Source organism: Saccostrea echinata, unplaced genomic scaffold (assembly GCF_033153115.1).
Source record: "Saccostrea echinata isolate AGI-Se365-2 ecotype Australia unplaced genomic scaffold, CSIRO_AGI_Sech_v1 ptg000014l, whole genome shotgun sequence".
Lineage (NCBI taxonomy): Eukaryota > Metazoa > Mollusca > Bivalvia > Ostreida > Ostreidae > Saccostrea > Saccostrea echinata.
In genome coordinates, this window is record NW_026889763.1 from 15,424,434 (window position 1) to 15,449,076 (window position 24,643).

General features: G+C 33.9%; 2 protein-coding genes across 8 annotated transcripts in view; one reads left to right on the plus strand and one right to left on the minus strand.

Moving 5' to 3' along the window:
* The window catches only part of LOC133186816 (potassium voltage-gated channel protein Shaw-like), a 33,894-nt gene extending 24,558 nt beyond the window's left edge, over positions 1-9,336 (plus strand). For 3 of the 7 annotated variants that reach the window (XM_061322152.1, XM_061322151.1, XM_061322153.1), the window contains 3 exons: positions 2,968-3,144; positions 4,261-4,428; positions 7,886-9,336. In XM_061322152.1, the coding sequence (XP_061178136.1) occupies positions 2,968-3,144; positions 4,261-4,428; positions 7,886-8,043 (503 nt within the window). In that variant the 3' untranslated portion in view covers positions 8,044-9,336. Of the gene's footprint in view, positions 1-1,646; positions 1,671-2,967; positions 3,145-4,260; positions 4,429-7,885 lie in introns of all 7 variants that reach the window. The other 4 variants (XM_061322154.1, XM_061322156.1, XM_061322155.1 and 1 more) reach the window with 2 other exon arrangements.
* Positions 9,337-16,823: 7,487 nt separating this feature from the next.
* The window catches only part of LOC133186818 (vacuolar protein sorting-associated protein 11 homolog), a 57,332-nt gene continuing 49,512 nt past the window's right edge, over positions 16,824-24,643 (minus strand). The window contains exon 29 of the mRNA XM_061322159.1: positions 16,824-17,127. Coding sequence (XP_061178143.1) covers positions 17,059-17,127 — 69 coding nt within the window. The 3' untranslated portion in view covers positions 16,824-17,058. The remainder of the gene's footprint in view (positions 17,128-24,643) is intronic.

Sequence of the window (24,643 nt, forward strand, 5' to 3'; positions counted from 1 at the left end):
TATTATTAGCGCATGAAAAATTAACAGTATCTAAAAATGAAAGAATTTGCTTTGTTGCTGACTCAACTGCAGAATGTATTTGTCAGCTGGGACATCATAGTAAGCACATTTCTGTAGAACGTATATTTAGAATCACGCGTTCGTCTCTTCAAGAGCTTTGTGTTATAGGTGATGATTTTGGCAATGATCGAACGTGTTACAGCCACCAAATGATAGCAGGAATCATCGAACAGTAACGAGACAACCTGCGATTCGTATTAATCTATAAAAAATATAATTGCTCCAAGTTATAACCACCCCAAAGAGGCAATAAAGCAATGCTTGCCACTTCATAACGCAGCTATTTATATCAAGCGGTTACCTCCATCTGACCTTTCATGGTGTGTTTTCTCAATGCTAAATCTCATCTAAACACTGTTTTGTTAGTTGATTTGAACTTGAATTGGGTTCGAGTTTAGCATGTACTTTTTGTAGGAGCACAATTAAATTTCTGATCCTGGAGACTTGCCTCTTACAACTTTATCTATATCTCGATTACTTCTTTTCTTTTCTCGGAGCAATTTTAATTATTTTATATACGTCAGAAAACATTCCATGTGATCTACAGAATTCGCTGATTTACCATGTACAATATTTACTTAGCATGACTGTCTGGCCAGACATAAAATCAATATAGATAGAGCGGTTAGACTTCTACAAAGGCGGTTATCTTCAAAATGTGCTAATATATAAAGAAGTGAACGCAGGAGACTCTAAACACTGCACACTTAAGAGTTCCAATCCCATAGTAGTTTTATGCAGTTAGAATGATCTGCCCTTAGATGTAAGAATCGCGATCTACAGTGTTTTGCACAATTTGTTATACATCATAATGATAAAAGTATAAGATGCTTAACACTATATTCAATCAAAATAAAGCCACGTTTTTGCATGTATTTTTCAAATGTAAGTAAGGTAAACAACACTGAGAACATTGTTCCTGGGGAAATGGCAGATATCCCTTTGTTGAAAATAAACGAGATAAACTCAGTGTGTACATTTTTACATGATCAGATTCAAAGTCAAAAACACATTTTTCATTAGTAATTAGAGCCTCTTTCAAAACAAATTCAAATCTGAACTGTTATATAATGTATGATAATAGTGAAAGTTAAAGGAATGGAATACTTACATCAACAGTGTAAAAGTCTTTTTAATTTTTTTACATCGATTTAAGCGTTACGCAGTTTCTTAATTAGCAGGATTGTAATTAAAATTTTTCAGGGCTTTCTTCACCAGGTGGCGCTTCGAGCCAGTATTGCATGGATCACATGGTCACCTCCGACCAACTTCACATTGCATGCTTACTAACACACTATAGATTAGAAATATTCATCTGTATATAATCACCATAAACACCAATCAATGTCTAGATTAAAAGAAAAGCTACCTCGTAAATGAATATGCTTTTTTTATAATTATAAATTGTATGTCTAGTGTAACGTTTAGGAGGTAGAACTATAGTACTAACAGAGATTAATCCATAACAAGTAAATACTTAAGACAATGATATAGAAGTTAATATATTGACAACTTTAGAGTTGCGTGCATTGAGCATTAGTGTTTGTTGTAGTTTGCTAATGTGTCCCGTTCTTTCTCATCCGCAGCATATCCCTACGGGTATTATCTAGGTATAGTATGCCATGATTTTGCCGTGAGATAAAGAAGTTTTCTTGATTGCTATGCAAGTCAGGAAAATCTGTTGAAAGATAATTATGATAGGCGATAGCAAGATCTCTGCCCGTGATTTCTTATTTCTACAAATGCGCAAACAAACCCAAAGTTTTTTTCGCTATCGGTTTGCATTGTTTTGACATTGTTAAAAACATGCCTCGGAAATTGATTGGAAATGCTTACCATTTTTCCTTGGAAATCACAATAACGGCTCCCAGGAGGCAATCAGTGGGGTTTATCTGGAGTATTTGTGTAGTAACTAAAGACTTGCTATCGTCTGCCCTTTCACCATTAGTTTCCACTCTAACTCTCTACTGTTTACTTAATCTGGTTTATTCCATGTTGGATTTACTAGAATGGAAGTGGCTCCATTTTGAGTTCTCAAGCTTTTTATTTACTCACATTTTTGGGTCAATACTACAGGAGTCTACAATAACCACTTGTCACACTGTATATATATATATATATATAGTATTATATAAAACTCACACTGAATTTTGGGCAAACTTATTTTGTTACTGATATATAAGTGGATAATTATTCCTTTAATGCATGTCACGCTATATGATTAACAGCACCAAGTATCCAATTTCTATAATAGTTATACAAGCATATATTCTGTACTAATATCACCAGCCGCTCAGTATATTCCACTAAGCAAATTAATTACTAACATTAGAAAATTATCAGAACTTATTTAAATCTTACATCTTTAACACACAACATTAATGTTATGCTATTAAGCATCATTTATTTAGAAAGGCAAGAAGCATTTTGCAGTAGTTCTTCATTCATATGTATAACGGGTAGTCTATCTTTAATTTAGCTTAGTCATTTTATGAATCTCAGTGTTCTTTTTAATTAAACAGAGCAGTGCAAGATGGCGGTAGATTACGAAAATAGCACTCTATGTAAATACTACATTCTAAATGTTCCGCTTACGTTTTTATAAATCTTGGTAGAATATTAACTACTGCAGTAATTCTCATCATTATATCTTATAAAAGGGCTTTACTGGGGTTGAGCTGATTTATCAAGAGAAGGTACGCAAAGCGGCCTTTACAGTTAATTAACTCCTTGCGAGGAGGGAAATTATCCATTGGTTATTAAAAAACTGTTTCCATGGTAGACTGTGACTCTGTACTTGCTAACACCTTGATGTAGAAGATGGTAGACATTGTTTATTTTTGCCGGTTTTGTACTAATCGCATGTTGTTTGTCTGCTAATATGTGCATTTTGTGTTGCTTCTGTAGGCCGGGCTGGAGAGGAATCGATCCCGATGTTGATGATAAATCACACCGATAAAGAGGATAATACGGTACCTCGATCCCGACCCCAATCCAATGTGGTCGACAAGAGTCCTCCGCGGCTAGTGGAAATAAGTTCTAACCCCGGAACCCCTTTAAAAGTTACCGAAATTAAGCCAACTGGTTTGTATTCTGAGGACATTTTGTGGCTTTATGTCGTCATTGTTCTGTTTGAAATTCTTCTAATTTTTTTCTTTCTTACACGAATTCAGAGGACCATATTTACTAGTTAAACTAGTTCAGAATTTTTTCCCATCTTTTTATTGATTTCTGTAAATGTTATTATATTATGTGATCTCAAATCACGAACAAAACCATGGAAATAATTTCCGCTACTTACAACTGGTTTACAGAAACAAGGAGCTTTTGCGTGTTGTGAAGCACGGCTTGCATTCAGTGTCGCTTACAGCATTTTGGTTGTAGATCTACTCCTTTTTAAGCGTAGTTCTAACTTTATGTTTCCTTAAAATCGATATCATCGTCCATGATGGAGTTGCATGCTGTCGTTAATGTTACTGAGATTGGAATGTTCGATTTCTGCGAAGTGAGTGCTAGTAAATAATGGTTACTGTATATAAACACGCAGACTGCAGAAGACGAGGACACATTCACAATACCCACTGTATCATTATACCCAGTGTTTTCCCCTCTCTCTATATATATTCAAGCGTGAATATACTACATGAATAATTGTAGAATTTAATGAAATTAAACAAAACAGATTAAAGTGAAAATTTCAAGGAACTGCAAATATATAATATTCTTTAAAAGTTCTTCTAGCCTAAGGGCCAGTTTAATTGGTGTGCAAACCGAGAGTGTTCGAATTATTATCATCTGGAATTGATCGAAGGTCGAAAGATGATTTACCCTTTGCAACTGTTTGATGTAAAAGTGGAATGCATAACTACAAGCATACAATCAAACCACAGATTTTATTAACGAACAGAGTAGTGTTGTTATGCAGCTATTCACAAAACACCCTTAGGACTTTATGAAAAAGTTTTGTTTTAATATTATATGCATATGAGCTACGATTACAGAATACTTTGAATTACTGCTTTTTTGTTTGTTTCTAACTTGAAGTCAGTACTCCGTTAAAGTAAATGTCGAAAATTGAGAAAAGATTTTAACGACAATAAACTGCAGTGGACTTGTTACCTTGAGACTAACTTCACACACACTGTGTATAAGAGATTAGCCTTTTATGTAAATGTATCTAATTGTGTTTCTCTTTCGTAGATGCCACGGGAATCACGAGTTTGATTATGGCGCCAAACGCCAATCTCAACAGCACACCTGTTGGAACTAGTAAAACTGTGACCCCAACTTCTGTCAACCTTGGGATCAACACCAATTCTGTCACCAGTACCACCACCACCACAGGATCACCCCAAAACCAAGAGAAGAGTAAGTTAAATAATCAAGTGTACTCTAGAGTTCTCTAAGTCAAGAGTAAGTTATTTAATCAAGCATATAGCTCTCTAAGTCAGGAATAAGTTAACTTATGTAGAGTCTATATCTCTAAGTCAAGAGTAAGTTAACTAATTAAGTGTATATTTCTCTAAGTCAAGAGTTAGTTATCAGGCATATTTTAGAGATCTCTAAGTCAAGAGTAAGTTAACTAATCAAGCATACTTTATAGATCTCTAAGTCAAGAATAAGTTATCAAATCTAATGTTCTTTATAATTCTGTAAGTCAAGAGTAAGTTATCTTACCAAGTGTATATTTCTGTAAGTCAAGAGTAACTTCACTAAACAAGAGTACTTTGAATTTCTCTATGTCAAGTAGTTGAGAGTAAGTTTTCTTATCAAGTATACCAAATAGGTCCCTAAGTCAAGACTAATCAGGTGCACTTTATAAGAAAGTTAATTAATCTAGTGTACTTTATAGTTCTCTAAGTCAAGAGTAAGTTGATTGATTAAGTGTACTTTAAAGTACTCTAAGTCAAGAGTTTAATTAATCTAGTTTACATATCTCTACTTCAAAAGTAAAGTTAATACTTCTCTAAGTCAAATGTAGGTTAACATATTTCTCAAAGTCGAAAGTAAGCCAACATTTTATGTGGCTTAGTCTTACTTTAGTTAAGTAAGTTAGTTAAGTAAGTTAGTAAAGTAAGTTGGTTGAGTAAGTTATACTAATATATTGTTCTTTATAGGTTCTAAGCCAAGAATAAGTTAATTAATCAAATTACTTTATATTTCTCAAAGTCAATAGTAAGTAAACTAATCATATGTATATTTCTCTAAATCAAGAGTAAGTTAACTTATCAAGTGTACTTAATAATTCCTATATCAAGAGTAAGTTTGCTAATAAAATATATCGTTCTATAAATTCTGAGTAAGTTAACTAATCAAGTGTACTTTATATTTCTCCAACTCAAAAGCGAGTCACTAAATCTAGTGTAATTTATAGTTCTCTAAGTCAAGAGTAAGTTAATAAATCAGGTGTACATTATAGTATGCTAAGTCAAGAGTTAAATGATTCTAATGTTCTTTATATTTAAGTCAAAAGTACATTAAAATATTTCTCTAAGTCAAAAGTAGGTTAACATATCAAGTTACTTTGAAGATTCTTAGTCAAGAGTAAGTTAACTAAATAAGTGTTCATTATAGTTTCTTAGTCAAGAGTAGTTAACTAATTAAGTGAATAGTTCTCTAAGTCAAGAGTAGGTTAAATAATCAAGTGTACTTTACATTTCTCTAAGTCAAGAGTAAGTTAACTTATCAGGTATACTTTCTAATTCTCTAAGTCCAGAGTCAGTTAATTAATCTAATGTACTTTATAGTTTGTAAGTCAAGAGTAAGTTAACTAATCAAGTGTTCTTTCTAATTCTCTAAGTCAAGAGTCAAGTAATTAATCTAATTTACTTTATAGTTTCTAGGTCAAGAGTAAGTATATAAAATAAAGTGTGCTTTATATTTTCTAAGTCAAACGTAATTTAATATATCTAGTGTACTTCATAGTTCTCTAAGTCAAGAGAAAATTATTTTATCTAGTGTACTTTATACATATAGTACTCAAAGTCAACAGTTTGATTAATCTAGTTTACTGAACATTTCTCTAAGTCAAAAGTATGTTAACAAATCAAGTGTAATTTATAGTTTCTAAGTCAAGAGTATGTTAAATGAATTAGTGTTCTTTATAGTTTCAAAATTAAGAGTTAGTTAACTAATCAAGTGTACTTTATATTTCTCTTTGTCAAGTGTTGCAATCCTATGAAGTGCATATTTCTCTAAGTCAAGAGTAAGTTAACTAAACAAGTGTATATTTCTCCAAGTCAAGAGAATATTAACTAATCAAGTATATATTTCTCTAAGTCAAGAGTAAGTTAACTAAACAAGTGTATATTTTTCTAAGTCAATAGTTAGTTAACTAATCAAGAGTATATTTCACCAAGTCAAGAGTAAGTTAACTAATCAAGCATATATTTCTCTAAGTCAAAAGTACTTTTACTAAATAAGCGTATATTTCTCTATGTCAAGAGTAAGTTTACTAAACAAGTGTATATTTCTCTAAGTCAAGAGTAAGTTAACTAATCAAGTGTACTATCTTAATCCCTATAATCAAGAGTAAGTTAATAAATCAAGTGTACTTAAAAGTTCTCTATGTCAAGAGTACGTAAACTAAACAAGTGTACTATCTAAATTTCTATAACTCAAGAGTAAGTTAATTAATCTAGTGCACTTTATAGTTTCTAACTCAAGAGTAAGTTAATTAATAATTGTTCCCACATTTACTAGTAGCTAGGATTTATGACTTATGACAATGTTTGGCTAGTCTGATTAACTTTCTAAGTAATAATAGTGTAACAGAGACACTCATGTGAATTGGGCTCTGCATGGGATTGAACTCAGGTCCTCTGACTTGCCAGTTTATTCTCTACCAATCTAGTTAAGGGTTTACCCTCTAGCTCATGCCAGTAGGAAGTCGTGCATCACACACTGAGGAAACTCATCTTCACAACTTAATGGTTTTGCACCTCCTAAAAGCACAACTAACTAATAACATCTACAAGCTAGAAAACTAAAAGAGAATCTTAATTTTTTTGTTCTATTATATTCAAACTTGAAAAGCAACTTAGCTCTTTTTAGATGGTTGATATAACAGTGCAGATTTTGCAGATCTAATCCGTTGTTCATGGTTCGCTGCAGGTTTCGTTGGAAAATAGAGGCTCGTCACGCTTTAAACATCTTTCTTTACTGAACTTTTTGACCATACACTTTAAGATAAACATATTTTATAGTGTAGGGTGGTCAAACAGAAAGAAGAAGACGACCGTTACGAGACCCTGTGGGTCTGTGTGATTAAAACCGTCGACCCCTTTCTTCTGACGACAATAGGAGGAAGGCGGAGGGTGGCTTTAATCAGACGGCCCTGTGGTTATTGGTATACTAGTACTGCATGTATATATAAACAATATGCCAATACGGCATGTCATAATGATAGGAAAACCTCTTGAAAATCCAGATTCGCTAGTCTGCAATATAATATTAAGTAAATGCAGGACAAATAAATCTCAGTTGCATGTAAATAGAATATTTATCGACTTTTAGAGTGCGGTTTTTCCATTGACGGAATCGTTTTATTCCATTCTTCTTTGAGGATGCAAATAAAAAATGGCAAGGAACTCACTTTCGGATAATCTAATACCAAATTTAAGAGCAAACACCTCTAAGAGGAATTCATGGTTTCAAAAATTCAGATTCAGTTACAAAATCCAAGTACTATCGAATCAGAACTACAGAAAGATTCAGAATCCAGATTCGGATTCTTTGTAACGACAAAACGGCATTATTGACCCATGTTCACAATTTCATAATGACAGGAACGGCATATTTGATTTTAATCTCTTTTTCATTATAGCAGACTTGGTCAACAGTGCTCACGTGACGGATGGTTCTGCAACAGACCCCTCCAAAGTATCAAACTCTTCAGCCGTGAACAACGCGACGGAGCCCAGGCACTACTCCCCCTCCACCTCACCCCCAAAGTCCAACAATCTAGTGGCTGTTAACACGTAACCCAGGCTTCGTGTCGCTATGTCGTCCAATACAGTGACTTCCAGCCGAGCAAGACATATCGGAAAATAAATAGATTGTGACGTCACGTCTGCTCTTCGAAACCGGAAGTGGGACTGTCAGAGAATGGCTAGTTACCTGTAGAATGTCCTCGTGTCCTGCTTCACATGACAAAGCGACACCTGGTGTAGGTTAGGAACATGCATAGAAATGTGATGATTTCTCCATCTATATTTCTATATAAACAAATATTTGAATTCAGTCACTTCCCCATGTCTGTGATGTTGATCCCTACACATATTAAATGTTGTTCCATGTAATTAACTAGAGAATTTCACTAATGGCAAAAATGTAGATTCTTATCAGTTTAATATGTCAAATAAGAGACCCCCCCCCCCCCCCCCCCCGTAAACGAAACCAATACCGATATCAGATTGTGCACAATTTAAAATTGATTACCCTTTTCTCCCTTGATTTATACTGGTCACAAAACAGTTTGCAACGAACCCCCGAAAACGCTATCATAGGTTTGATAGTCCCTTGTTTTGTTTACTTATGTACAACGCAACCAAACGATATTATATACGGCTTCAGTATTGTCACAACAGGGAAGAAAGAATCTATACAACTCAGTAATAATCGTATATCTAAACGCACTTTATGTAGTTAAATGCTGGGAGTTTATGTTTAAGATATATTTAAAAGTGTTTTGAACTCAATGTCTTAAAATCACCTATAATTTGCATTTTTTTGGTAATTTGGAGACTTGCATCTTCAATCCAATTAGTCATCTTTCCAGCGAAGTAAAATTTCTGAAGAAAAGAAATAGAAATAAGATAAAGTAAAAGCTACAATCAATCTCCTTAATAAGAACGTTTTAAAGTTCACAGAATAGAGTTAGAAATGAATCACAAATGATAATTATTTTACAGGTTAAACTGGACTTTAAAAGAATACTAGTATATATTGTTAGCACTTGTAGTTATATCTTGTACGTACCATTTACATGCACTAACTAAGATTGTTATGGCATATTGACTTGACTAAGACCAGGCGTCAAGTAATTATTGGCGCAATTCCTGTTTCTAACCCTAGTGGTTTGTTGCGATACGCTGATTTTTTTTTAAATATGCTGTTGATTTCTTGTAGAATTTTATTTTTCTTCTCCCCTAGTGTTGAGTACTTCCGGTTGTAGACCGGAAACGGAAGTTATCAGTTCTATTTGTTGAACATATGTATATCAGTTGTGTGTGTGGTTCATGTATATATAATTGTTTATAATATTATGAATATATACACAGCGAAATTTATTTTTCTCCCCTCTAAATATAGCCACTCAAATACCCAATAGATTTCTTTTATACAGACATGAAATTTATTGTTTAACCATATGTTGCACAAAGAACATTTAGAAAAAAAATCTAAATAGAAGCTGCTTTTTTTATTAAGGAAATCAATATTGAATGTTCGGCAATCATTTATACAAAACAATAGCGATTCACTGGAGTGTATCTACATGTTGACCGTACTAAAAAGATGAAAAAAAATCAATACAGAATATGAACTTGTGATCTATTTTGGCTTTTTATATAGCAATGTTTTTATTTTTATCTAGATAAAAACAAAAGACTTATCTAGATAAAAACAAAAGACTTTCTGTTCACTCAAAGAAAATACAACATAGCCGAAAAGAAACGATAAAAGATGACTGCAGATATTATATATATATATATATATATATATATATATATATATATATATATATATATATATATATATTATATATATATATATATATATATATATATATATATATATATATATATATAGTTGTTCTAATTTTAGAAAATAGCTTCAGGAGGAAGGAGATACTCATATCAATTACAATAAATCAAATCATATCAGAATTTAGCACATCTTGTGAGTATATATATATATATATATATATATATATATATATATATATATATATATATATATATATATATATATATATATATATATATTACAGTCACTTCTCACTCGGCCGCCCTTCCTCTCTTGCTGGACCATCCCGGGTCTATCTGTAGAAATACGTTCCGTTTCTGACAGGGTTTGAAAACTTGCTGCCTGATGAATTTACTGTGTAAAAACTGGACATTTTCACTTTGTTACAGAAACTGCAAAATGATAATAAATCATTGTCTTATTCAATCTTTTATTGTATATCTGAGTTTCATTTCCAGTCACCGACCCCCCCCCCCCCCCCTCTTTGCCCTATGGCTACACAGACTTCAAGACGGATTAATTTCAGCGCGCATCAATCTAGGATGTGAATGATGTCGCAGTAATTTCAGTAACGATCAATGATCTATAAAAGAGAAGTATGGAACAATACATTAAAAGATTCAAGCTGCTGTTTTCAGATACGACTATATTAACCTGTTTACTGGAAATCAATTGATTCAATCAGCTAGGCCATCATATTAGATAAGACCTATACTGTGTGAGAAGCTAGGGATTATTATATCTATGTGCACCATGTGCGTATTGAATTCTATGGTAAACAATAAAGGTCTGCATTACTTTGAGAGTTCTGGACTCTATTTGAGAAATGTACTAAACATTGATTAAGATGTACTCTGAATAAATTGCTGAAGGGCATTCTAGAAGTCACTCCATAATTTAATGCAATTAGTAAATCATTTTCTCTAAGTTTATTGGAAAGCTATGTAAATTTGATGTTGGCAAAGTCTTTATTTTTTTTATACCCGAATATGCTTTTAACTCCCTTAAAACTTGTAAATGTCTGCGAATTTGTTAAAGGAGCATGGACACACTTGCATTATCTTTTGTTTACAATTTTAAAATTCTATATTGTTTACCAGAAGTCTCTAACGAGACTGTCGCTCTACTGATGTGCCCTTATAATAAAGATGTATCTTAGTATAATCTACTTGTGTACCAAGTTTTTTTGAAATCTGACCAAATCTGTAGTAGGAGTAATGTTTTGAGAATTTCTGTTTATACTAGCATATGGCAACATCGATCGTTTAAATAAAAAACCAATAAATAGAATTGTTTATCTAAGTAAAGTATACTCGTGTACCAAGTCTTACTGAAATTAATTTAAACGGTTGGAGGAGGAATTAAACAGATTTTTCTATTTTTAGTAACCATGGTAACACCATTTGTCATAAATAAAAGATGATGGACATAATTATATTATTTATCTTAGTGTACCAAGTCTTACTGAAATCGAACAAAAAGTGCAAGTGAAATAGTTTTTGAAAGAAATTCATAGACATTTTTAGTAACTATGGCAACACAGTTCGTCGAAATCAAAAACCGATACTTAAAATTATGTATATTAGTATAGTCTACTTGTGTAGCAAGTCGGACTTATTTTGATTATAACTTTAATATCTTGTATTTATACGCCACAAATTTCTCACTTTTTAAGTAAAAATGATAAATTTTAGTTCATATGTAATTGCAAAGACGTATGTCAATCAAATACGTCCAAAATTAGTAGTTTGTTTTAAATATCAGATAAAAGTTTTTCAAATATCGCGGTATGAAACGCTATCGTGTCATATAAGACATGGAATTCTTCCAAACTATTTCATTAAAAATTAACTTCAAAACTGTCAATGCCCGTTTAAAGTTTAAAAAAAAAATGATGCGGCATAAATTTTCTTTGTATGGCCATTTTCATTTGCAAAATTTCTTAACATTTCCTCGGCAGATCATGACTAACAGAAATATCGACATTGGTCTGATATTTTTTTTTCACATACTTTTCTTTGGATCCTATTATTTCTCGCTAATGCTGTAAAAATGTTATTGTATTAATCTGTGTTTATTACACCAAATGAGGCCCAAGGGTCCTAACACTCACCTAAGTATAATACAATTTAGAGGATCCATAGAAGTATAAAATAAACTAATAGATGAAGCTTTCTTACCCAAAATCAAGAGAAATAGGATGATCAGAATCAACAAAATACTTAGTCTTGTACTCATAAGTTCTACTTGCCCCCATTTATCACTAATCACTAAGAAGACTATTAGCAAAATAATACTGCTTCTGTACAATACTTAACCCTATATATTGGCCTTTCTTAGGTCTTTGAAAAAATATTTAATAAAATTTAGTTATTTTTGTCTCATTTTTAATTTATCAGTTACAAGTCAATCAGATCATTAAAACTATGGAAATAGTTTTCGTATTATACAATAAAAGATCTTGTACCATTTTCTTATTCTACCAACCTTTAAAATCCATTATTTACAGTGATTAATTATCAAAAGTGGATGGCAAGGGCGAATAGCTTCTCTTAGTAGAATACAAATTAATAGAGCCTTGTCCAGCACTAGAACACTTGACCAAATGGTTCAGAATATCATAAATCTGGTAAAAATATACTTGCTTATTAAAAACTTTTACTCTGCCTCCAAGATGCCCAGGAGCAGAGACGATTTTCAAAGAAATAATGCATTTTCACTATAGATTCAACACAGCCCTACCCTAACACCAGGATCCATTACCAAGGTCATGAAATTCCCAAATGTGGAAGAGGTACTCTCGCTCATCATAACTATGCACTTGATTTTCCAAGAATAAGAGAATTCATTTTCACTATATTATCAATAGACCCCCCGAAACACCAGAAACCCTGACCCTGGGACCACAAGTTTTAAAAATTTTGGAAGAAGCACCCTTGCTTATCATAACTATGCACTTTGTTTTTCTGCTCAATACCCAGGAGTAGACAAATTTATTTAAAACAATTAATGCATTTGCAATGTATAATCAGTAGAGGGCTTAATGCTTATTACAATCATGCCAACAGTTTGACTGCTTATGTCCAGAACAGGGATGGGGTAATTGTAACAAGAGGCCCATGGGCCACATCGCTCACCTGAGTAACTTTGGCCATGCTGTTCTTTACCAGATCCCCCCCCCCTCCTTGTAATACCAATTGTGGCCCCGCCCTACCCCGGGGGGTCCTGTTTGAACAATTTAGAATCTACACTACCCAAGGATGCTTCCACATAAGTTTCAGCTTTTCTGGTCCAGTGGTTCTTGAGAAGAAGATTTTTCAAGATTTTTCCTATATATTTCAATGTAAAACTTGGATTCCCTATTGTGGCTCCGCCCTACCCCCGGGGGTCATGATTTTAACAATTTAGAATCTACACTACCCAAGGATGCTTCCACATAAGTTTCAGCTTTTCTGGTCCAGTGGTTCTTGAGAAGAAGATTTTTCAAGATTTGTCCTATATATTTCAATGTAAAACTTGGATTCCCTATTGTGGCCCCGCCCTACCCCCGGGGGTCATGATTTTAACAATTTAGAATCTACACTACCCAAGGATGCTTCCACATAAGTTTCAGCTTTTCTGGCCCAGTGGTTCTTGAGAAGAAGATTTTTCAAGATTTTTCCTATATATTTCAATGTAAAACTTGGATTCCCTATTGTGGCCCCGCCCTACCCCCGGGGGTCATGATTTTAACAATTTAGAATCTACACTACCCAAGGATGCTTCCACATAAGTTTCAGCTTTTCTGGCCCAGTGGTTCTTGAGAAGAAGATTTTTCAAGATTTTTCCTATATATTTCAATGTAAAACTTGGATTCCCTATTGTGGCCCCGCCCTACCCCCGGGGGTCATGATTTTAACAATTTAGAATCTACACTACCCAAGGATGCTTCCACATAAGTTTCAACTTTTCTGGCCCAGTGGTTCTTGAGAAGAAGATTTTTCAAGATTTTTCCTATATATTTCAATGTAAAACTTGGATTCCCTATTGTGGCCCCGCCCTACCCCCGGGGGTCATGATTTTAACAATTTAGAATCTACACTACCCAAGGATGCTTCCACATAAGTTTCAGCTTTTCTGGCCCAGTGGTTCTTGAGAAGAAGATTTTTCAAGATTTTTCCTATATATTTCAATGTAAAACTTGGATTCCCTATTGTGGCCCCGCCCTACCCCCGGGGGTCATGATTTTAACAATTTAGAATCAACACTACCCAAGGATACTTCCACATAAGTTTCAGCTTTTCTAGGCCCAGTGGTTCTTGAGAAGAAAATTTTTCAAGATTTTTCCTATATATTTCAATGTAAAACTTGGATTCCCTATTGTGGCCCCGCCCTACCCCCGGGGGGTCATGATTTTAACAATTTAGAGTCTACACTATCCCAGGATGCTTCCATATAAGTTTCAGCTTTTCTGACCCAGTGGTTCTTGAGAAGAAGATTTTTCAAGATTTATTCCTCTATATGTCAATGTAAAACTTGGATTCCCTATTGTGGCCCCGCCCTACCCCCGGGGGTCATGATTTTAACAATTTAGAATCTACACTACCCCAGGATGCTTCCACATAAGTTTCAGCTTTTCTGGCCCAGTGGTTCTTGAGAAGAAGATTTTTTAATGACCCCACCCTATTTTTGTCTTTTCTTGATTATCTCCCCTTGTAAGGGGACTTGGCCCTTTATCTTTACAATTTAAATTCCCCTTCACCCAGGGATACTTTGTACCAAGTTTGGTTAAAATTGGTCCAGTGGTTCTTGAGAAGAAGTTGAAAATGTGAAAAGTTTACAGACGGACGGACGGACAGACGGACGGACGACGGACAACGGGTGATCAGAAAAGCTCACTTGAGCTTTCAGCTCAGGTGAGCTAAAAAGTAATTGTAATTGACTGTAATTAATTACATTTTTTGAAGTAATTGGAAGTAATTTGTAATTGAACATTTTTTCAATTACTTGTAATTGTAATTTAATTAATTACACTGAAAAAATACCATGTAATTTCAATTACTTTTTCAATTGTATTCAATTACTTTATATAATACACATTCATGATATATCATCACCACTACCTCCCCATTTTACTGGTTTTTATTTTATTGTTAAACATGTCCCAATCCTTCAATTATACAAAATCTTAGGTTAATGCTTGTAAACAAAAAAATAATTAAATGATTGGCTTGATAATAATAAACTAGTTTCTTTCTAATCATTACGTAAATTTCGAATTTTTTGATCTATGTTTATAAATATGAATTTTGAACTACCCTTCTTTGGTCTATTCAGCTATGAAAAACACATTTATTATATTTCAATCTTTGTTGTTTGATCAATAATAAAGAAAAAGGTGTGTGTCATTAATTAAGTTCTCTCTTGTTGGGAAGAGATATTAATTGCCCTCCAGATCACAGCTTTAAATTGCAATCAAAACAAAGCAACTCCTCTAAAGAGATATTCATTCCATGATTTAGAAAACAAAGCCAATGGAGATAATCATTTCAATTTAAAATGCTCTGCTAGTTTTAGAAAAGAAAAACTTTCAATTTGATAATTATTTTAAGATCTAAAAAGATTTATTTGAATTTTCTATCTGTACAATTCTGATTTATGAAGTAAAATTGTTCAACATAAATAGCAATTTAGGATGTTCAGGTTACCTTCAAAGGAAATATTTAATTTGAGGGTTACAGTTGCGACTCATTTCACTCTATTAAAATACTCACTTTTAATCAAATATCACAAGCCATGCAATTTGTGTGCTGGAAACTGCATCAAACTGATCTCGGATAGTTCTTTAAGAGATTCTTATTGTTTTGTAAATAAATGTTATAAATTAAACCAGAATGATACACAATGCCTATAGCATATTACTTCTTATACTGTTTGTGCAGAGGCTGAGCTTACATACAAATAAATGATGTTCTGTATATTCATTGACAAGGATTATAAAAATTTTCAAAAAAAAAAAAGAAAAAAAAATGTAATTTGTAATTTATTTAATTACTCTTGCAAAGTAATTGTAATTTAATTAATTACATGTCTTAGAAAGCCTGTAATTTAGTTTTAATTTAATTGAAGAAAAAGTCAAAGTAATTGTAATTTAATTAATTACTTTTTAAAGTAATTGACCCCATCCCTGGTCCAGAAGTAAAGATGATTCTTAAAGATATCACTAATTTTGATGGTTTTAGACCGACCCCTAAGGCCCCAGGGGGCAGGGGCCATGAAATTCACAATTTTTGTTCCTATTTACGATACTCATATATGCTTTATCCCAAAAATGGTTGAAATTGGTTCAGCATGCAGTTCCAGAGAAAAAAGCGGAAAATGTTCAAATGTTAATGCACGAAGGACAACACCTCCCGACGGACGAAAACTTATAGTACATGAAAAAGGTCACCTGATGTGACCTAACAAATCGAAATTTAAATGCAGAAATAACCTCACTGACCTTCCATTTCCTTTGTGAATTTGTAAATTTTCAACAAGTCTAAGTTAAAGAAATACAAACACTGAAAAGTTTTCTTAGTGGATTGACGGTGCATCTGGGGCACCACTCTATCCAATAACAGAAATGTGAAAGTTTGTCTACTTTTTTCAAAGTTAAAAATGGAGCTTTACCAAATTTAAAGAGCAAGGCCAATACACGTACATGCATTACGTTTACACACTTTTAATTCACCCTGTTTGAAATATTGCACTATACAGGTACATGGAACTTCCATCACTGGTTTGATAACTTGAGTCCTTAGATGTCTCTTAATTTTCTCGTCAGTCTTGTTTGAGATAGAAGGTTTGCTTGTAGGCAAGAATAGTTGATCGTGGTCACTCAAACATTACTGTGTGGATATATAAGAATCTATGATTCTGACAAGATTGAATGTGAGCCTCAATTTTGATTATACTGAACCTGAGTTGGAAATATCAAAATTTGATTAAACTTTTTCAAACAGCTCCAAGTCAATTAATCAAAATTAATCAAAATAAACAATATTTTAGATTTATTATTATTCAACAATAAAATTTTATTTTATATAGCATCTTGAACAATATTGCACTAGATAATCACAGATTGTCATCAGAAAGGTTCTGATCTGTGACAAAAGAATCTCTCCAATGGTCTTGTTGGTCCATTCCACAGTGAAGCATTATCTATTGAAGACAGCAATAACAATTTTGTCAAGGTCAATTGCACGATGACCTTGGCTGATATATTAGATGTTACACAAATCTGCTGGAGGAGGTTGTTTTTGCCGGCTGTCTTGCTGGTGAATCAGTGATGAGAGTCACCTGAAATCATCAACATTGTCATATCTGAGATGAAATTAAAACATTTATAACAGTGTTTTAACTCTCTGAATGAAGGACAAGGTATTGGCAAGAAGATCTGTATTTGCCCATAAAGTTCAAAACATAGTTAAAACTGTGATAATTTGTGAACCTTACAGTTGCCTTGTTTAAAGCCATGTTAATTTGGATTTACTGTGATGAGAAAAGGTACAAATAAGTATAAGATAAGGATATAGCCACTAACTTCATCAAATTCCAGATACATTTTACTATTAGAAAACCAAAAATGTACCAACGCCCTCTTCATTTTCAAACACAAGATATGGTTGACTAGTGCATAAAATATATAAAGAGCAAGGGTCACTTAGGTCCTTTTTTGGCCCTGTAAATTTCTGAAAAATTAAAACTGCATAGTTTTAGTCGACAAGGCAATAAATATCACTTGAACACTTGGTGACTGAAGGTCTTCTAAAAATGACGTAATTTTCTTGCTAGTCAATGCATTATGACGTCATGAATTGCGTCATTATTCACATATCCCTTATATTTCTTCAAAAATGGCCAAAATATGATGCTATTTGTCAATATTTCGTATACAGCACAATCTCTGATCCAACATGTGCAAATATATTATGAAAGAGCTGCTCATTAAGATGATAAAACATACTTTATTTTTTGGATCGAGGGGTGTGCTCATATTTTAATTCTTTGTTGAAGGTTCTCAAATTTACCTGTTTTCTGCAAATTTAAAGAACATTGCAATTTCGCACAACCTGTTTTCGAGTACCTGGACTCTTTAGAGGAAACTTTTATATAGAAACTGTAAGCGCCAAGTCTCTACTTTACATTGATGTTGAGAAAGGGACATAGTGTGTTAGTGGATAAATCTGTTTATCTACAGGGCCATTTTATGCATAAAGTGAACCTAGCTCTTTATCAGAAAGGCTTTTTGACTTGCCATAATGTTTGTAAAGAATCAAAATGAACTTTAAAATTGATGAAAAATCGAAAAAATTAATTGAATAAATATGACCTTTCCCTAACCTTTGAGTGTGCTATCATTGAAAATAGTTTTGAACTTTGAATTGAGACTCAGCGTTTTAAGACAATGCATTGTTCTGAATGACACCTAAGGCGACCATAACTTGATTTTTAGTTTTACGGATCCGCCGACTCTAAAAATTTGCATTTTGAAAAAAAAAAATCTGGAATTTTTCAAGCCGCTCGTGTCAAACCCGTGTTTTATAATAGCAAATCATTCAGAAACATAAAAACATGTCATCATGTGTACAGAATGGTGGACATCGTTGGATTGGTTTCATTGTTTTCAAAAACCAAACTGCACTTTCAAACAGTTCAGGGATTTATCAGTACCTTTTCAGGGGCAAATTCGTCCCCATTCCCAATTGAAAATGACTACATTTTATTAGATGAAACAATTCTAAAAACTGTAGAAGGCACTATTCAGCAACCACCCATGACCGACTATACCCTATCAGATGAAACAATTCTAAAAACTGTAGTGGATACTATTCAGCAACCACCCATGACCGACTGCATTGAAATGTCAAATTTTGAACAAATGGAAAATTCCAGGACCTCACACACTCAAGCTAGCGAAACAAGCCTAAAGCAACTATTTGTGCAGTCAAATACTGGAGAAGATCGTAGAAATTTCACCAAACCTCCACAGAGATCTTTAAACCCGTTAAGCTATAGTAAGTTCCTGAGTTCTACCAACGGAGTCTATGAAATATCTGACTCTATAATTAGCACATGGGCAGTCAGTTGTCCACTCTGCGATAAGCCTGCGACAGAAGACAGCATTGAGTGCGCCAAATGTGAATTCTGGCTACACACTAACTGCGAAAATATGACAGAAGAAGAGTGTAGACAATATGAACAATTTGGAGCTGAAGTGTATATGTGTTCCACATGCTTTATCCTAACGTTATCGGAAGCAGACAAAGCTCCCACCCAAACAGAAATTAATATACACATTAGTGACCAGAAAAAGAAGGACAAAAAGTGCAAGAAAAATAATGGAAAGCAACAAGTGGATAATCCAACAGATAGAGAGAAGAAAGAATTTGAAAAGAAATTTGTTGAAATGGGATCAGAAATAATTAGGTTAGAAAATAAAATAATTGAACATAATGACATAATAAGGAACTTGCGAATTAAAGCTGCTGGCCAAATATCACTAGATGGTAATATTTTCCATAATCAGAATGTTACTTCTAGGTTACAGTTGCTGGAAAATGAGAACATCAAAATAAGAATGGATATCTTGGAAATGCAAATAAGAAACCTACAAGCCAAAGACAGTAAGCCTATTCTAATATAACTACTGAAGATAAGGAAGGTAATTTTTTATCCCCTGGCACAGCCTCAACCAGGTCATCAATATGCAAGTCCCAGAACCAGGAAATAAGTGCAGCAAACCTGGAAAATTTGAGACCAGTACACATTGGAATCTCTCAGGCAGCAATGCATACAACGGAATCTATCCTGAAAGCAGAACAGATAACTTCACTACCTACAACGCGGACTCAGGATGCAAAACAGAGACGGAGCCCAGGGCTACTCCAGACACCACCCAATGCACCAAGGGCACACACGACAAAAACTTATGGAAGCCAACTGGCAGGAAATCAGAATCAAGAGATACAAAAACCTCATCAAGTCGGGCAAGACACACCGATAAAAGCATACCACAACAACAACAAGTCCATCACATGAGATATCCACTTACTCTCCCTCAAAACAGACATCCAATATCTGCATGGACATGGGAACAACTATCACAGAAACAACCATTGTATACAAAACCATTACAGAGGGAAAACCAGACTTTCCTAACTCCATACAAACGTACCAACCATATGGAACCAATACATACTGCACCATGCCACCAAATAGTTCTGGGGACACCACATTGGACCCCATACAAGTATTAGGACCAACACCTATCAACATACAAAATGGACCACCCACAGCAGATGCCAAAGAGTTACACCTTCCCAAGACAGCAATTCAATGTGAGAAGTTATTACCCAGCAAATATCTTGGCACAACAGGTAGTGCCTCCAATGAGCAAAGGGCTGATCAGAGTGACACCCCCGTCACAAAGTGCAGGAACCTACCTGACCACCAGGACTTGGTAATAGCGACCTTGAACGTCCAAAATGTAAAGTCTAATAAAGTATACATGTGTGAAGAACTTAAGAAATGTGACATATTATGCGTGCAAGAACATTGGTTATATATGTTTGAAGAATCCTGGTTTAACACAATAGTGGAAGAGCATTTTTACACTAGCAAGTCTGTGGATATGAATGATCCGTTATCACCAACTGAAAGAAAGAGGGGATATGGTGGTGTGGCAATATTCTGGAAGAAAGATCTGGATAAACTTATACGAGCACTTCCAGACAGAGGTAAGCGAATTGTAGCAATAGTAATAGAAGATATCCAAAATCTGTTGTCCTAGTCAACATATACATGCCATCAAGGAATAGTAATAATGATGACAATTATGAGGAAGTATTGGCAGAATTGGCTGAGATCATCTATAAATTTGATCAAACTCATGATATTATACTTGTAGGGGATATGAATGCCTCACTACAAAGGACTGAAGTAAATAAACAAGATAAACAATTTAATTAGGCAATTCTGTGAGACGCACAATATCCAGTTAAGAAATGATTACCCAAATCAGCCGACCTTTTACCACCACAATGGAAAAGACTCAGCAACTCTTGATTACATACTCTCAGTGGATAATCAAAACAGGGTAAATAAAATTAAAATACGAAATGATGATCATGCAAACTTATCAGACCATAAGCTGGTTCATGCCATACTCCCTCTCGTTATTTAAAATATACATGGGAATACAGTAGAATATCGAGAGATTAGCAGTAGAAAGCCAAAAAGAAAATGGGAAAAATGTGATCTGGAAACTTACAAACTAGAATTAACGAGGAAAATGCCACGTAACAACCATAAACTTGAATCGTCCTTCGATATTACAGAAACTATAAATACATTGACTAGTAACACCATACAGGCAGAGAACAAGGCTTTTAAAACAACTAGGAAGAAAAAATGCTACAAAACTAAAGTTAGATGATCGGAGAATGTTGCTATGGCAAGCAAGGAGTCAAAGATTGCCCATAAGATATGGAATGATGCAGGTAGACCACAAGACCATAATCATCCTCTCAATCTATAAAGGAAAAATGTCAAACGAACCTTCCGAAAAATTCAAAGACAAGAATCGGCCCTCGAAAGGGTGAAATTATACAGTAAAATAACAGAAGCAAACATAAACAAAGACCAAAAGTTATTTTTTAAACTAGTAAACAAACAAAGGAATAAAGCAACAGATACAACTGACCATATCATTGTGGAAGGCGAAGCATACCATGAATACGATAATATAATTATGGGATGGCAGATGCATTTCGAGAATCTTGCAAGACCAAAGGAAAAGGAAACCTTCGATGAAGACTTTAAAGGACTTATCGCATGATTTTTCAAAAATCTTAATTTTATGAAAAATATTATCTACAACCTTGTTTATTAAAATTCTGAATACAATAAACGTTGTTGAAAGCATATTTTAAGAGATATTGAGAGTTGAAATTCAAATACGGCAATATGCATATTTCAGTCGGATTTCGGCGAAATACTGCTCTGACGTCATAGGCGACAATTCAGTGATAGAGAGATGAGAAGTTGCACACTATTTACGAAGTTATCAACGACAAATGCAGCTTAATTATGAAAAATGCTGAAAAAATTAATTCCTAACGTGATTTTCAATTACTATAGAAACATTAACTAGTTCTAAGGTATAAGAATTTTGAGATATTTTCGTTTTTTATTCGAAACATTTAGAATCTGTAGGTCTAATTACGGCAATGTTTCGTGATAGGAAAATTATTTTTCAAGACCGCCATCCCTTACAAAACATATGAAAGCATACTTGCATAAATTAATATTATGTTAAAAAGGAAGAATAACAGAGTTATGTAATATTAAATTTGTGAATCAAATATTAAGTTAATACATGTGATAAAATGACAAATCAAATTGTATTGTGATGGCGAGTTTCTTCGTCTTCGCCGCGTATCCCTCGCTATCGTCGCTGTTATTTTTACAATGTTAACGTATTTTTTAGATTATTTCTTGCTGACAATTCTAAAATATAAGGTTGGACATTAAATTTCATATCGATAAAATCAGTGATTTGGTCGTCCATAACGCAGAAAATTCAGGTTGTATCGCGTATATTTTAGTAAGATTTACGTGAAGAGCTGATCAGCCATTGTCGCCTTTGACGTCACAGGGTCACGTGATCGCTATTTAATTAACTTAGATTTTTAATTCAGCGGTTTTCATTTGAGTCAATAATTGGTTAATTACCGCGGTTTATCCGCAGTAAAAACACAAAATTTATAAACTGTGGTCATAAGAAACGTTTTACGCTTTTAATTTCAAATAATTTAGAAACAATAGGTGAACAATGCAATAGACCATAATCTACTTATAATTGAAAGTATATGTAAAGCGAACAGAGAACCAATTGAAAAGATATCAGAGGAAAAAATAAGAAATATTATTAAGAACCTTAAAAATAACAAAGTGGCAGATGTAACAGGTCTTACGGCTGAACATCTCAAAATGGGCATCGACCAGATAACCCCAGTGCTCACCAATATTATTAATGCTATATTGCATACGGCGGAGGTACCCATAAACCTGAAAACGGGCATTCTGACACCTATCCTTAAAAAGGGAAAAGATAAGACAAAGCCGGAAAACTACAGAGGAATAACAGTAACACCATTAATTGGGAAGATCTTAGAAACATGTGTATGAGACCACCTAGAACCTATTTTAGATCCATCACAAAATGCCCTACAAAGAGGGTTTACACAGGGAACCTCCCCACTGATGGCTGGGCTAATAATCTCAGAGGCTTTCTGCAAAGCAAAGGATAATAAAGAACAATTAATCCTGCAGACTTTTGATGCAGAAAAGGCATTTGATGTAGTGTGGCATGAAAATTTGTTGTGTAAACTGTATAAAGATGGCATTGAAGGTGACCTCTGGAACTTAGTGAAATCTCTACACACGGATGCCTATACAATAGTGAAATGGAATGAAAACCTTTCAGATAAAATAACATTAGAACAAGGTATAAGACAAGGAGCTAAACTATCTACTTTAATGTATAAAAGATTCAACAATGACCTCCTAAATTCACTGCAGGCTTTAACTGAGGGAGTAAAGATTGGAACTCTTGATATCACCGTGCCAACATGTGCGGATGACATTGCTTTATTAACGAAAAACCAAATAGATGCGCAGATTTTGACCAATTTAGTGGATACAACTTCAAACAAAGATAGATTTACTATAAACTCAGCAAAATGTGAAATCCTCACTTTTAAGACTTGTCAGAAAAAATATCAACAAAAAATTGAAGTGAAGCTGGGGAATGAAATTATTAACAATGTAACCTCTCTAAAACATTTAAGCATCGAAAGAAACTCGACAAATACTCCAGATGTTAGCCAAAGAATAGAAACTGCCCGACGAACCCTGTACACTCTACTTGGAAGTGGTATGCATGGAAAAAATGGACTATCTCCTGTTATTACTCTAAGTATGTGGACCACATTTGTCATACCAAGACTACTCCATGGAATTGAATTGTTAAATGTCAGGAAAATTGATCTAGAGAAACTTGAAAAATACCAAAGGAAGGTATTGAGACAGCTTCAAAGTCTCCCTGATAGGACTGCATCAGTAGCCACTCTATCTATGATTGGAGCCAAAACAATAGAGGCACACATTGATTCTAGAATTATTACAACCTTCCTAAATATTGCCAAAGATCCTTCAACATTAGAGCACCAAATGGCAGTACGACAATTAATGACAAAATCTGGAAGCAGTGCCAGTTGGTTTATTAGAGCTAAAAGTACCTTAGAAAAGTATGATCTTCCAGATCCACTATACCTATTAGGGAATATAAAAAGTAATGTTGAGGCTAAACAGTGGAAGCAGAAGGTAAAAAAAACAAATAAATGATTACTGGCAAATCAAGAACGAAGTCGAAATTTCTAAAAAAAAGTCTCTTTACAACATCTTAAATTACAGACCAACTCATGCAGACGTCCTCATCCACTATGGCAGTCAAGTGTTCATTCACCTAGTGCTTCAAAGAAGGCCATTGTTAAGGTCCAAATCGCAACAAACACCTACCGTTTATAAGACAATATTAGTAAATTCAACCAGCACCAAGTAAATAAAGAGTGCCTGTTGTGTAGGAAGAGCACAGAGGATAGATTACACTTTTTATTAAAATGTCCTATTTTAGATACTGCTAGGCAGCCATATGTGACCAAACTAGGATGCTACCTGCTGGAGAAAATTGGTATACAAGAATCAAACTCATACATAACAGATGATAAAAGACTGCTACAAATCATTATTG